This window comes from Gopherus evgoodei, chromosome 6 (assembly GCF_007399415.2).
Source record: "Gopherus evgoodei ecotype Sinaloan lineage chromosome 6, rGopEvg1_v1.p, whole genome shotgun sequence".
Classification (NCBI taxonomy): domain Eukaryota; kingdom Metazoa; phylum Chordata; order Testudines; family Testudinidae; genus Gopherus; species Gopherus evgoodei.
In genome coordinates, this window is record NC_044327.1 from 92106924 (window position 1) to 92120180 (window position 13257).

At 44.1% G+C, this 13257-nt stretch overlaps 1 protein-coding gene across 1 annotated transcript in view; it reads left to right on the plus strand.

Annotated features, from left to right (window-relative positions):
- Positions 1-3101: 3101 nt before the first annotated feature.
- Positions 3102-13257, plus strand: part of LOC115653835 (cardiomyopathy-associated protein 5-like) — a 62257-nt gene continuing 52101 nt past the window's right edge. The window contains exon 1 of the mRNA XM_030567526.1: positions 3102-3304. Within this exon, the coding sequence (XP_030423386.1) occupies positions 3189-3304 (116 nt within the window). The 5' untranslated portion in view covers positions 3102-3188. The remainder of the gene's footprint in view (positions 3305-13257) is intronic.

Below are 13257 nucleotides of genomic sequence, written 5' to 3' on the forward strand. Positions count from 1 at the left end.
ACAAAAATGCTTTATCTGTACATAGGAAACACTTTGGATGAGATGATTCTGGCACCCAAGTTTGTAATTTAACTTTAGAGAGATGGCTTATAGTCCGAAATTAGTCCAGTTGGACTTCCTTAATCTTGTGATATCAACCAGAGCTTGATGATTGATTTACAACTTGCAATTTATTTAAAGTGCCAAATAAAATGAGGAATTATTTTATTTCACTCAAAGTGTCAAGATACACCATTCTGGTTAATTTAGGATTCTGAATTCAAAATCTCAGTTGAGGGGGATTCCCCTGTTATAAATATAATGACAATGGGTGCTGTAACAGACTGACTATGTCCTGAACAAACCTTATTGAATTAATTTAAACCTCATTGAATTAGGCTTAATACCTTTGCGCATGTGTTATTGTGGAAATGTGTATCTGGTGTAGGAGGAGGGGGACGCTAATTTAACTCCTCTGGTTATCTGCCCTTTGAAGCTACCGCCTGGGGAGTTTTCCGTATACTAGTTCAAATTGGATTTTTTAGGGACCAATGGACAAAGGATTCTTGGACAAATATCCTGATGCAGCAAATGGACAGGACCTCTCATCCATGGAGGGCCTACAGATTTACCATAATTGTGAACTCAACTGTCAAAAGCATAAGAAAGTTCATAAGGTGTCACAATAACCTATAACAACAAATGTTGATGGGAAAAGGTACGAAAGGGAGACAGATTGAATTAGTCCATCCCACCCCCAAAAAAGCCTCCTGATGTAACTCGGACTTTTAAGATCATTCTTGGTAAATGAGAAAAACGTGGAGCCAGAAATCAGTGATCCAAAATTGGTGTGTCAGAAACTAGGCCCAATTGGTGGACAAAATAATGAGGGGATGGGCTAGTCTACCATTCCCTTGCTGGGTGGCTAATGAAAGAAACGATAGAAAAATAGGCCACTGGAATGAGCTTCACCATCATGGCTGCTGCCACCCCCACCATATAGTGGCACCCCAGGCCTTTTGTCATCCTGATCCTGAGACATGTCCCGGCCAGGCCAAGCCAGAGAGAGGGACCCAGATCACATTGCCACCTCTACCAGCTCCAGCTGTATCCCAAACACCTCCGGGAATAAAAACAGAATTGAATTTCAACAGCAGCAGCAGCAGCTTCGGCTCATCTCCGCTAACGTCTCTTTTTCCCCAAAAGGACAATCACCATCTCTGATACCATCTAAGAGACTGCCGCACAAGGGAGTTTGCCTTCTAAAGACTCTCCAGCCCGAAAGAACAAGATGTTGCTAAAATAAACGCTTTATTTAATACTTTACATTTCAAATGCATTAACTGTTTTTCCATCTTTATCGTTAAAAAAATATATATATTAATGGTATGTTTGCCAAGGTAGAAAGTAGGTTGAGGCCTCTGTATACCAAACCTTGGACCTTGTTTAACAGTGCTCAATGTTGGACAGTGATTGCATGATGTTAACACGTTTGATCCATTTATATCATATACATTAATACAACAGAGCCCCAATCCTTAGAGAAGATTTGGAAGGACTTGTCCTAGTAAGGCCCCATAAGAGTGGGTGCTTGTTCTGAGCTGAAGCTGTGATGAACTCGAACCTACAGGGGAAACCCCTTGGGTGGGGTTTTGAAGGACTGCTCCTGCCAGAGCCCATGTTCGGACTGGGGGCATCGCTGGTAAACTTATTAGCATGTGTGTAGGTTCTTTTATTGTTTTTTTTTTAATGTTTTTTCTGTAGTGCTTTTACCTTAAGAGAAAAATGCGCTTGCATAGGAAGTGCTGCATGGTAACTTGTAACTGCGGGCAATTGCTCTGTAGGTAGACTCTGAAGAGAAAGTAAGCAGGCAGAGTCCCCTGCTGGGACATCCCAGTACAGTCAGAAGACTGCAGCCTGGAGATACCCTGGTCGGAGGAAGTGAGACCCATGACTCTGCCCACAGAGGTGATGGCAGGGGAGCTGGAAGCCTGATGATGGATGCCATCGCTGAACCACCATGCGGAAATACAGGTGCAGTTGCCCTGAACTGTGACAAGCACTTCATTTGTGGTTAGTTCTAATTTAAGAATATTGAAGATAGTTTTCTCCTTGCCTGTAAAAAGCAGCCCAGTTTGTATGATAGTAGAGAATAATTACAGTGCAAATGTGGCTGATTTCCATCTGTTGCAGAGGAAAAGCAGATGTTGTTAGTCTGCTAGTTTGCTTATCAATAACAATACACAGTATCAGTAGCTGTTCAAACTGCAGCTGCATCTTCATCCACATCTTAGTGAATTGTTTTGTCTTTATAGGCTTTAGTAACTACTATTTAGCAGAGTTACCATATGGGAAGGAAAGGGAAAGTCATAACTTGTTTCAAGATACTGTAGCATCTGAGCAGTAAATCTAATCATGCCTCCCATTGCCTAATTACAATACTTATGTTTTTCAAACCAAGGGTATTGAAATGGCTCCTCTCACATGGTCCATAAACTCAGGATTCCAATTTTGAGGCATAAGGATAGAAAACTTGAAACACTAGGATCAGCTGACTCCTTTCACAAGCACCACATTCATTTTTAAGGATGTGTATTCATTGCTTGTTTTTAATATTTTAATCTTTATAAAAAAAATTTTAAAAACCACATCTTACTCTGAACCTTCATGCATGGTTCTACGCCAGAGCTCCCTGTTAAACATTTACATACATTTATTTTGCTTTTAATAACTGATATTGAGACACAATTAGACTTTCCACATATCTGCTTCCTCCACTCCCATAGCCCCACACTGTCTGTGTGTTACCTTTCTTCTGGTTGGGGAAGGTCACTTGAAGCCCTGATTTGTGTTTCTTTTTGTAACTCTGCACATTTAGCCAGTGAGCTTGGCTATAAAACACTGTTACCAAAAGCTTCTTCGTAGCAAAAATGAGCTGAGTTTGTGAGTGGCTTGAGTAGCCCAGAGACCTGGCTGCAATTGCTGGTTTGTCCGTTTTATTATTCAGAGTGTACTGGGGTGAGGCTGGTGCTAGGACCCAGTGGTAAGACTTAGGCAGCAACAGCAACTTGGTGTTGTAACTTTCCTGCCTTCTATTTAAAGACTGCCCTGAGTCAGGAGGACTGAAGCTGGTGGGGATGACAGTTGCTTCAGGCAACCCTGGGGAGGACGGAGTAGGGGGTAAAAATCCCAGCAAAGGCCTGAACTGAATGGAGGGTTACTCTGGCTCTGAGTGCGACAGAGTGTCTGAGATTTGCTCCTCTATAGAGGATGATGTCCCCGAAGGCTTGGTGGAGCCCCAAGAAGTGGCGGAGCTGACTAACAGGTACCCCCTCTCCAAAAAGGAACAAGCCCTGCATGCATGGGTGGGGCGTAACACTTGGGGGACCTGGTATCCAGGCCTATTTTATCTTTTTCTCCCCCAAAGCATATTTGAATGAAACAAATGAGAATCTGCCAGTGAGGCTTTCTGGTTAATTTGGCTGTAATTAAGTTTTATTCTGTTTAAGTGCCTATCCTGAGCACTGAAGGCTTTTCTATTTAAAGAGTCTGCAGCATGCCAGCTGGAGTGGCATCTCCTGCCCCTCCCTTTCTGGCTGACTTTCTGTTACATATTGATCTTTCTTATTCTGGGGATTTACATGTCAGCAGTCGGGTGAGGAAGGAGGACTCTAAGCTCTTTCCACCAGGTATCTGAGGCCTTCTGTGACTGATTTTTGGGGTAAAAGGGATATAGAACACAGTTTGATTTTAGACATTTTTATACAGAGACCAAAGTTCCTAACAGAAACTGCTGAGAAATAGCTTGGATGAGTGCTCTCTGTGTAGGACTGGGAGCCAGAAATCTGAGTTCTGATCCTGTCTCTGCCATGATTCTGGGCCTTATCCTGCAATCTGATCCATGTGGGCAGACTCTTGTGCCATTGCAGAACCTCACTAATATCAGTGGGACACCTTGTGCCCATCCAGGTCCACCTTATGTAGATCAAGAGCAGAAGGTTGTTGTGTGGGGACAGAATCCATCATTGTTAAATGTACATTGTAAACGGAGTTGGAAAATAAGTAATAATGTTTGAAAAATACTTTCTGAAGTCTGTTTGGTAAGTGGTTTGAGTAATATACTTCTAGCCACCCAAGTGATAGGAGTTGTTCTTGGTTATACAGAGCCTCTCGGCAGCCTATCAAATTTTGGAATGATTTGGAGCCTTACCATGAAAGTTCTTCATGGGCAGAGGTCAACAAGATGAAGAAAAAATGGTGAAACTCTACTCATCATAATGCCCAATTTTGCCATGAGCCTGTTCTCTGGTATCTTTCCTCAGCTCCCTGGTTCTAACTAGGGGTAAAGGAATGAGATTAAGAAAAGGAGAACAGTCCACAGCATTAGGAAAGCTTCCTGACTCTGAGATCCATTCAGTTGGGAGTTACTCCCGCAAAGGAAAGGGTGGAAATCCCCATCACCGGAGTTATTTCAAAGTAGAGGGGACCAAGCCTATGGGCCAAAATGTACTATAGAAGCAGTCTTGTACTAGTGAAGAGAATGGACTACATGCCCTGAAAGATCTCTTACATCTTTGGCTCCTATATTAACCATGCTGGTTAAGCTCTTTAGCCCAGATTTAGGAAGTTATTTCAGCCTGCATGTAACCTGAAGCACATGTGTAGTCCCCCTGAAGTCAATGAAACTATGCAGGGCTTGAAGTTTTATATACATGCTTAAGTATGTTTCTGAATCAGAGTAATCAGCTGGATATTTCTGCTTCTATGAGCAACAATTAAATAGTTAATGATGGTGTTTAAATAATCATCTTTAAGCTACAGATGAGAGTGGCTCATGCCTTCTATCTTCAGTTATCCTTTTTTTAATAGCAGTTCGGGGGGGTGAGGGATGCGGGGAGTGTCTCTATCTATGCATTTGAATGGTACTTAGGACAATCAGATTTCATTCTTGGCTTCGGTGGGTGCTATTGCAATACAAGCTGTGCAAGTAAAGTACCATTGCCTATCAGGAATAGCATTATAATGCTGCATATGAAGAATGTTCTAATACACTGAGTATTTGGTAAATCATGGTGATAAATTCCTTAGACAGCCAATTATATTAATAATGGCACAATTCATGTACATCCCACAACAGCATTTAATTAAGATAGGTGAGTCTACCTGAGGGACTTCCAAACAGCTGTGTTCAATGGGCACCTGAGTTTTTTCAACTCAGGGCATGTCTTCACTGGCAATGTAGCCACGCTTTAATGTGGTTTGTGTAGCTGCGGCATAGCAGTGGAAGAGAGCTCTCCCAGTGTTCTTAAAAAACCACCTCCACGAAGGGAGTAGCTCCCAGCACTGGTGCACTGTGTACACTGGCACTCAACTGCGCTGAAACTTGCAGCACTCGGGGGGGTGTTTTTTCATACCCCTGAGCGAGAAAGTTGCAGCACTGTAAAGTGCCAGTGTAGAAAAGCCCTAAGTTTGATTTACTTCTGATTTTAATTAGTGTAGTTCTGTTCACATCATGTTTGTTAAGAATATTCCATTGCTTTTCCAGGAGGTCTGTGATGGGAATTAACATTTGGCTTTTAGAGCAAATAAGGCAAAACGAGTTCACAGCTCAGAAACCTCTCTAACCACTCAGTGACAGACTTGAAGGTGGCAATTTTACAACAAAAAAACTTCAAAAACAGACTCCACTGAGAGATTGCTGAACTCGAATTAATGTGCAAATTAGATACAATTAACTTAGATGTGAACAGAGACTGGTTATGGTTGGGCCATTACACTAATTGAATCTATTTCCCCATGTTAAGTATCCTCACACCTTCTATGGGTCATCTTGATTATTACTTCAAAAGTTTTTTTCCCTCCTGCTGCTGATAGCTCATCTCGATTGATTGGCCTCTTACAGTTGGTATGGCTACTTCCACCTTTTCATGTTCTCTGTATGTATAAATATCTTCTTGCTGTATGTTCCAGTCTATGCATGGATTGGAACATACAAAAGCTTATGCTCAAATAAATTTGTTAGTCTCTAAGGTGCCACAAATACTCCTGTTCTTTTAGTTCAGAAATGGTTTATTGATATAAATTTTTAAACTTTTTTTTAAGCTGTTAGGGATTTTTGTAAATGTAATTAAAATGAAGATTTGGAACTTTAGGCCCTCCCCTGTCATTACTAGTTAAGTAAAACTCTCAGGAATATGAGTAAGGATGTAAAGGCCAAGCCTATAAGATGTGACTCTGCACTCTGTAACTTGGTAGTGAGTTTACAAGTGAAATTTGGTGCCTCTGTTTCAAGATACAATTGCTATTGATGTTTTGAAAATCTTTTTTTAGAAAAGTCCAAGATATGTTAAATCTGTCTGCAAGGCCGTACATGCCTGATTCTGCAGCCAACTCTGCCATTAACTGCAATTTAACATTTGCGAGCTGTGTGCGGGACCGGTTGCCTATTCAGCTCTAGACTGCCCTTGCACTATTAAACTCGGGGGGAGTTTTGCCATAGGACATACGAGGAACCTATGTAATGTGTTTCATCCACAGATTTCCAAATGCTTTTCCAAAGCAAGATGAGTACTGTATAATGATCTGGGGCATAGAGAAGTCAAGTGACTTGCCCCAGGGCAAACAGCAGGCCTGTTTAGAAACAGGAATAGAACTCAAGTTTCCTGACTCCCCCAGCAGTGGTCAAAGAGAATAACTTTAGCATTGTCTTCCTATCTCTCATTTTTAGAACCCTACAAAGCCTGGAATTGTGTTGTGTCAGGTCTTTTCATATTCCATTACAACAGTTGAGGTCATCCAGTGCACTTTTGTTGAAGTTCCTTTACATAGGAAGCTCTTAGCTGAGAGCCCTTGTCTCTGGAGCTTGCTTCCTCTGACATTCTGCCAGAACTCAAACTGACAAGCTTCATATATTGTGCTAGAAAAAGAGATCTGACTGATCATTTAATCTTTTTGTCATTTAGTATATAACACAGGTGAGATCTCAATGAGCCAGTGGATTGAGTCAGTAACTAAAGCCTAAGGATACAATAGCGTATATTTAATAGAAAGTACTTATCTACAGCTGTGATAAGTGCAAAGTTAATGAATAAATAAAAATAAAGTTTGTCAATGATGTTTAAAAAAAGCTGTAGGAGTGCTTGTGAATAACCTGACACAAACCCTGTGTATCCAACAAAGAGAAGAGGTTATTATGAGTGACCAGTTTTTTCACTCTTTCAGAATCTATTAAAAAGAGCTAATATTTTTTAAAAAATATTAAAAATACTGTGAGTTATTCCTTTTGACAGGAAAATACAACAAAGAATTTACAGGATTAAAAATTAGTTTATTTCATTACTGGGCTCTTTGCACAGTCAATTGGAGACTAGGCCATCTTAGGAGAGGGTGTCTGGTACTTTAGAAACAAAGGTAAAAAGTAATTAGTTTGTGGTGTAGGTAAAAAATATAGTGTACACAATATATGCCATTTGGATAAAATAAAAGAGATCCAAAGTGTTGAAGATATTCTAAGTGTTTTAGGCCGGTGCTTAGTAAAGTAGCATTCAAGGATGGCACAGTAACAACAGTAATGTTAAAGCATGATTATCCAGCATGGAATGTGTGAGGATTTGTGGGTAACTGTAACTGGTGTTTTTTTCCCAATTAGACTAAAGCTTTACAGAGCAGGGGGGCTGCATTTGAAACACAATAGTAGACATGCTACTGTACAGAGTCAGTCTTAGCATTATCTGGTAGGGAGAAAATAGTTCAATGCAAGAGGAAGAAGGATTTAAATAAGATCTATGAAAACAAAAGCTAGCAGCAGCTGGTGGTTGTTTAAACTGGCACAGATGATGTGACAAAGCATAAAGCTTAAGGGACATTTTTAAAGTTCGAAAGTAGAATTCTAGCGAGAGTGTATAAAAATATGCAACATACAGGTAAAGGGCCTAATCTTACAATGAAAAAATCCTTACTTGCACTAAATAGTCCTAATAAAGCCAGTGAAGCTGCTCAAGTGGGTAAAGTGATGCATGTTGTTGTTTCCAGGATCAGGGTCAGTGCTACAATGCAGTGTTTCTATCAGAAACTAGTTATCCTTTTAAATCTGTTGTAAAGTTCTGATAGCAACAGTCTTCATAAAACTCCAGCAAAGTCATGGTGCCTTACTTTTCACACCATTTAATCAAAGCCAGGTACTGCAGTTATTCTTTTGTTATTTCTGGAAACAATGAGATTAACAAGTAGTGTCAGAACCCTGTAATAAGGACAGTGCAAGACATCATGTCCTTCGTCGGCATGAATAAACCAGTTGTTTTTATAAACTCGGGTGCTGTGTGCTCTAGCTTTTGGAACTGTACCTTGTGAAATTATCTTCCTGACTGACATCTATTTTTTCTATTGCCATTTAGAACTAATATCTTCTTATAAAGCAGTGATGGTATTTGGAAAGGATGTGTCATATCTTTGAGAAAAACACCAAGCAAACTATTATGATGCAAGTTACCAGACCTTCATTTGTAGGATTCCCTGTGGAGTCTGATACACATGTGGAATTAAAGTTTAATCACAGGAAAAGAACATCAGTTAGCTGTTCAGGCACTGCTGTTTCTGGGCTCCTTCCATTAGCTGGCTCATATAGATAAAAGGACTTCAGACTCCCAGCCTCAAATACTCAGAAAACAAAAGATAACCAGACATTATATTGTTGTAACTATTTCCTGTACCTTTTGGAGTTGATTATTTTTAAGGATAAAATCTCAGACGGCAAGTGAACTGGGGGACCAATACAAGGTTCTGGAGAATTGCCATTAAAATAACATTTTTTTGGATGTATTCCTGGTTTCATCACATGAAATAATCTTGAATTCAAGATTAATCTTTAATTCCTGGAGACTGCTAGGACAGGAGTCGGCAACCTTTCAAAAGTTCTGTGCCGTGTCTTCGTTCATTCACTCTAATTTAAGGTTTCGCGTGCCAGTAATACATTTTGATGTTTTTAGAAGGTCTCTTTCTATACGTCTATAATATATAACTAAACGATTGTTGTATGTAAAGTAAATAAGGTTTTTAAAATGTTTAAGAAGCTTAACTTAAAATGCAGAGCCCCCCGAACCAGTGGCCAGGACCCAGGCAGTGCGAGTGCCACTGAAAATCAGCTCGCGTGCCGCCTTCTGCACCCGTGCCATATATTGCCTACCCCTGCTCTAGGACAATCCTGGAGGGTTGGCAAACCTACTTACAATTAAAAGGAGACAAAGCCAGGAAGATGGTGAGAGGCAGTATAGCAGGGTCAAAGGCTGCCCTCAGCCTGAAGGAAGCTGGAGAAGTGGATTGAGGAGTCTAACTTGAGTAGTGGACTGGTCTGAGTAGGTGAGAGGTTCTGCTAGCCAGTATGGAGAAGGAGCTGCCTGGCAGCCAGTGGGTGGGATGTGGCAGGGCCCAGAGGGGACTGTCACAGTGGTGTAACTAAGTTTGTAAGTATAGGTACTCTAGACCCACCTACTAAAGTAAATGGGAGTTGGAGAGTGTATTTTCTTTTTGTTTGTTTCAGTATTTTTTTAGCCTCTCTCAAATAGGTCAGCACCTTCTGATTAGGTGAGGGGAGGAGAAAGAAACAAGGTGTAGAGTATACAAAGGCCTCGTGCAATCAGTAGGCTGTGTACTGGATGGGTAAAGATGTTACCCTACCACACCACACTAGAATGTGGGCACAAAGTAGTCTGGGCCCAGGAAATTCACCACTAGGGTTGAGGTTTTAAGTAAAAGGGCTCGAAATGAACAAACTGGTGGATGCCTCTGTTACCGCTCACTCATAGACTCATAGACTCTAGGACTGGAAGGGACCTCGAGAGGTCATCGAGTCCAGTCCCCTGCCCTCATGGCAGGACCAAATACTGTCTAGACCATCCCTGATAGACATTTATCTAACCTACTCTTAAACTATTTCCTGTACCTTTTGGAGTTGATTATTTTTAAGGATAAAATCTCAGACGGCAAGTGAACTGGGGGACCAATACAAGGTTCTGGAGAATTGCCATTAAAATAACATTTTTTTGGATGTATTCCTGGTTTCATCACATGAAATAATCTTGAATTCAAGATTAATCTTTAATTCCTGGAGACTGCTAGGACAGGAGTCGGCAACCTTTCAAAAGTTCTGTGCCGTGTCTTCGTTCATTCACTCTAATTTAAGGTTTCGCGTGCAGTAATACATTTTGATGTTTTTAGAAGGTCTCTTTCTATACGTCTATAATATATAACTAAACTGCAAGCATAAAATAGCAAGAACAGCAGTAAGATGCCCCCTGATAATGAAATTACCACAGTACATTGGGTCGGCCTGACGTATTGTCCTGCACAGCAATGCCAGGATTCCTGCTGCAGTTTCCTTTTCCTGTCTACCAACTAATCTGAATTGGGCTGGTGCCAACACTGCCTTCTCTCACCCATGGTATTTGGGTCATGTGCAGCTCTGAGGATCTTTACCATTTTTTCAAACCCCAGCGGGACCCGTTCAGGGCACAAGACCCATGGCCGCCTTTCCTTCCATGGGTGCTGCTCTCCATGAGGAAGGAAGAGCTTTCAGGTGTGGGCGGTGGAAATACTCTGACATCTGGGAGCTCCTTCCTCAAAATAACCAGCACTGGTGAGAGCAGTGGAGGCAAGTCAGACCCCTTGGTCTCCCTTTTTCCTTACTAAATGGGGAACAAAATCAGCAGCCATGGCCGGCTTTAGGCCAATTCAACCAATCCCCCTGAATTGGGCCCCGTGCCCAAGCCCCAGTACGGTGTACTGGCAAGAGCCGGTGCGCTGTACTGGGGTGGCCTGCCTTCCCTAGCGGGCAATTTAAAGGGCCTGGGGCTCCCAGGAGGGGCTGGAGACCCAGGCCATTTAAATTGCCACCAGAGCCCCACTGCTGGAGCTCTGGGGTAGGGCTCTGGGGGCTATTTTAAAAGTCTGGGGCTCCCACTGCTTCTACCGCCCCGGCCCTTTAAATAGCCACCGGAGCCCCATTGCTTCTCCAGGGCTCCCTTGGCTATTTAAAGGACTGTGGCAGTAGAAGCAGGGGAGCCCCGGGCCCTTTAAATAGCCCTCCAAGCCCTGGGGTAGAGGGGGCAGGCTTCAGCTGACTCTGCCACCCTAGTCCTTTAAATAGCCCCTGGAGCCCTGCCACTTCCCCAGGGCTCCCACGGCTATTTAGAGGGCTTGGGCGGTAGAAGCAGGGGAGACCTGGGCCCTTTAAATAGCCCTCCAAGCCCTGGGGTAGAGGGGGCAGGCTTCAGCTGACTTTGCCACCCTAGTCCTTTAAATAGCCCCTGGAGCCCTGCCACTTCCCCAGGGCTCCCACGGCTATTTAGAGGGCTGGGGCGGTAGAAGCGGGGGAGACCTGGGCCCTTTAAATAGCCCCCAAACCTCGGGCTGCTGCTACTATCCTGGTGGGGGAGGGAGGAGGAGTAGGCACTCACCCGCTTCATCTGCACCCCTTTCCCACAACCAGCGCCTCCTGCATCCCCTGCCTGCACCAGCTCCTGTCTGCAGCCAGCCCCGCACCCCATGCCCAGCCCACAGCCAGTCCCTGCCTGCAGCCAGCCCCGCAACCCCTGCCTGGCCCGCAGCCAGCCCATCTCCAGCCAGCGCCTGCCACACTCCCTGCCCTACCCGCACCAGCCCTACACCTCCATCCTGCCCGCACCAGCCCCTGTCTGCAGACAGCCCCTCACCCCCTGCCCTGCCCACAACCAGCCCCATTTCTAGCCAGCCCCGCACCAGCCCCTGTCCCCAGCCTGCCTTGCACCCCCTGCCCTGTCTCCAGCCTGCCCTGCATCTCCTGTCCGTGGCCAGCTCGTCTCCAGCCAGTCCCTGCCGCACCCTCTGAGCCAACCCCTGCTGCACTCCCCTGCCTGAAACAAGCCAGTCCCGCACTCCTCTGTCTCCAGCCCTGCCAACCCATGCTGCACCCTCCTCTGGCCCTGCCTGAAGCCAGCCAGCCCACCCCACAACCCCTGTCTCCAGCCAGCCCAGCACTCCTTGCCCTGCCTGCAGCTAGACCCTACCTCCAGTCAGCCCCTACCCTGCCTCCAGCCAGCCCCATCTCCAATGGTGCCCTGCAGTTCCCAGGGCAGTAACCCTGCACACCTGCTTCAATGAGGGGGGCAGGGAGCAGCTGGGACCCACATATGTGCACATCCTAGGGTGACCAGACAGCAAGTGTGAAAAATCGGGACGGGGGTGGGGATAATAGGATCCTATATAAGAAAAAGACCCCAAAATTGGGACTGTCCCTATAAAATCGGGACATCTGGTCACCCTAGCACACCCCCAGGGAGTGGTGGGGACCCACATGTAAAACAGAGCTCATTTCTAGTTCAGGCCCATCTTTTTAAAAAAGAACTTTAGGTTGGTTTAACATACATCCGTATTTTCCTGGACATGTCAGGCTTTTTGGTTCTTAAATCGCCATCCAGGAGGAAAATATGGATGTATGGTAACCCTATTGGTACAAAAAATGCATACTGTGGCACATCGGTTAAATCAGAACTTCTTATAGGAAACCGGTTGCTAAGAAATGAAATGCTTTTTTTTTTTTATACTTTTTTTTTTTTAGTCATCCCTGCTGGGGCCCCGCTGAAAATGTTCTAATTGGGTCCCGCACTAAAGCCGGCCCTGTCAGCAGCAGCCAGGAGGAGCTCATAGGAAGTGTCCTATGGAAATCCCTCGCTGGGCTCATTCCCCACAGACATACTAACTGCACCTGATGGTTCAGGGAGGAAGGCAGAGGCTTCCAGCTTCCCATATATTTCACTCAGACGTCACCCCACCCCCTAGGGGATCAGGCCCAGTGAACTCCACTCTGCCTCTCCACAAAGGTAGCAGCAGCTCTGCACCCTGGGGCTCTGAATACTTGTTTTGCTCATTGTGTAGCCGTTGTTTGTGGTCATTCAGCTTCCCAGCCTCACTCTCATCTCCATTTCCTTCTAACCTTCACTCTTCTCTCCCATTTCCATCTCCCTCCCAGGCAGATTTGCTCTTTCTCCACCCACTCCCCTCCTCTTACTGCAACAATCCCCTTCCCCCGTTTAGCCAATGAGTGTCTCCACCCCCAACTTCATTTACACACCTTTATGATGTAAATAAATCAGTGACATTTATAAAACAAGCTCTTCCATTTTCACAAATGTGTTTGAAAGTGTTTTCCTTTCCAGTGTGTATTGAAAACAAATTTCAAAACCTCAAAAGTTGCTGTGAAACAGAAATGTCATGCTTTGATCAGTTCTGCCTGGAATGTGCTCTATT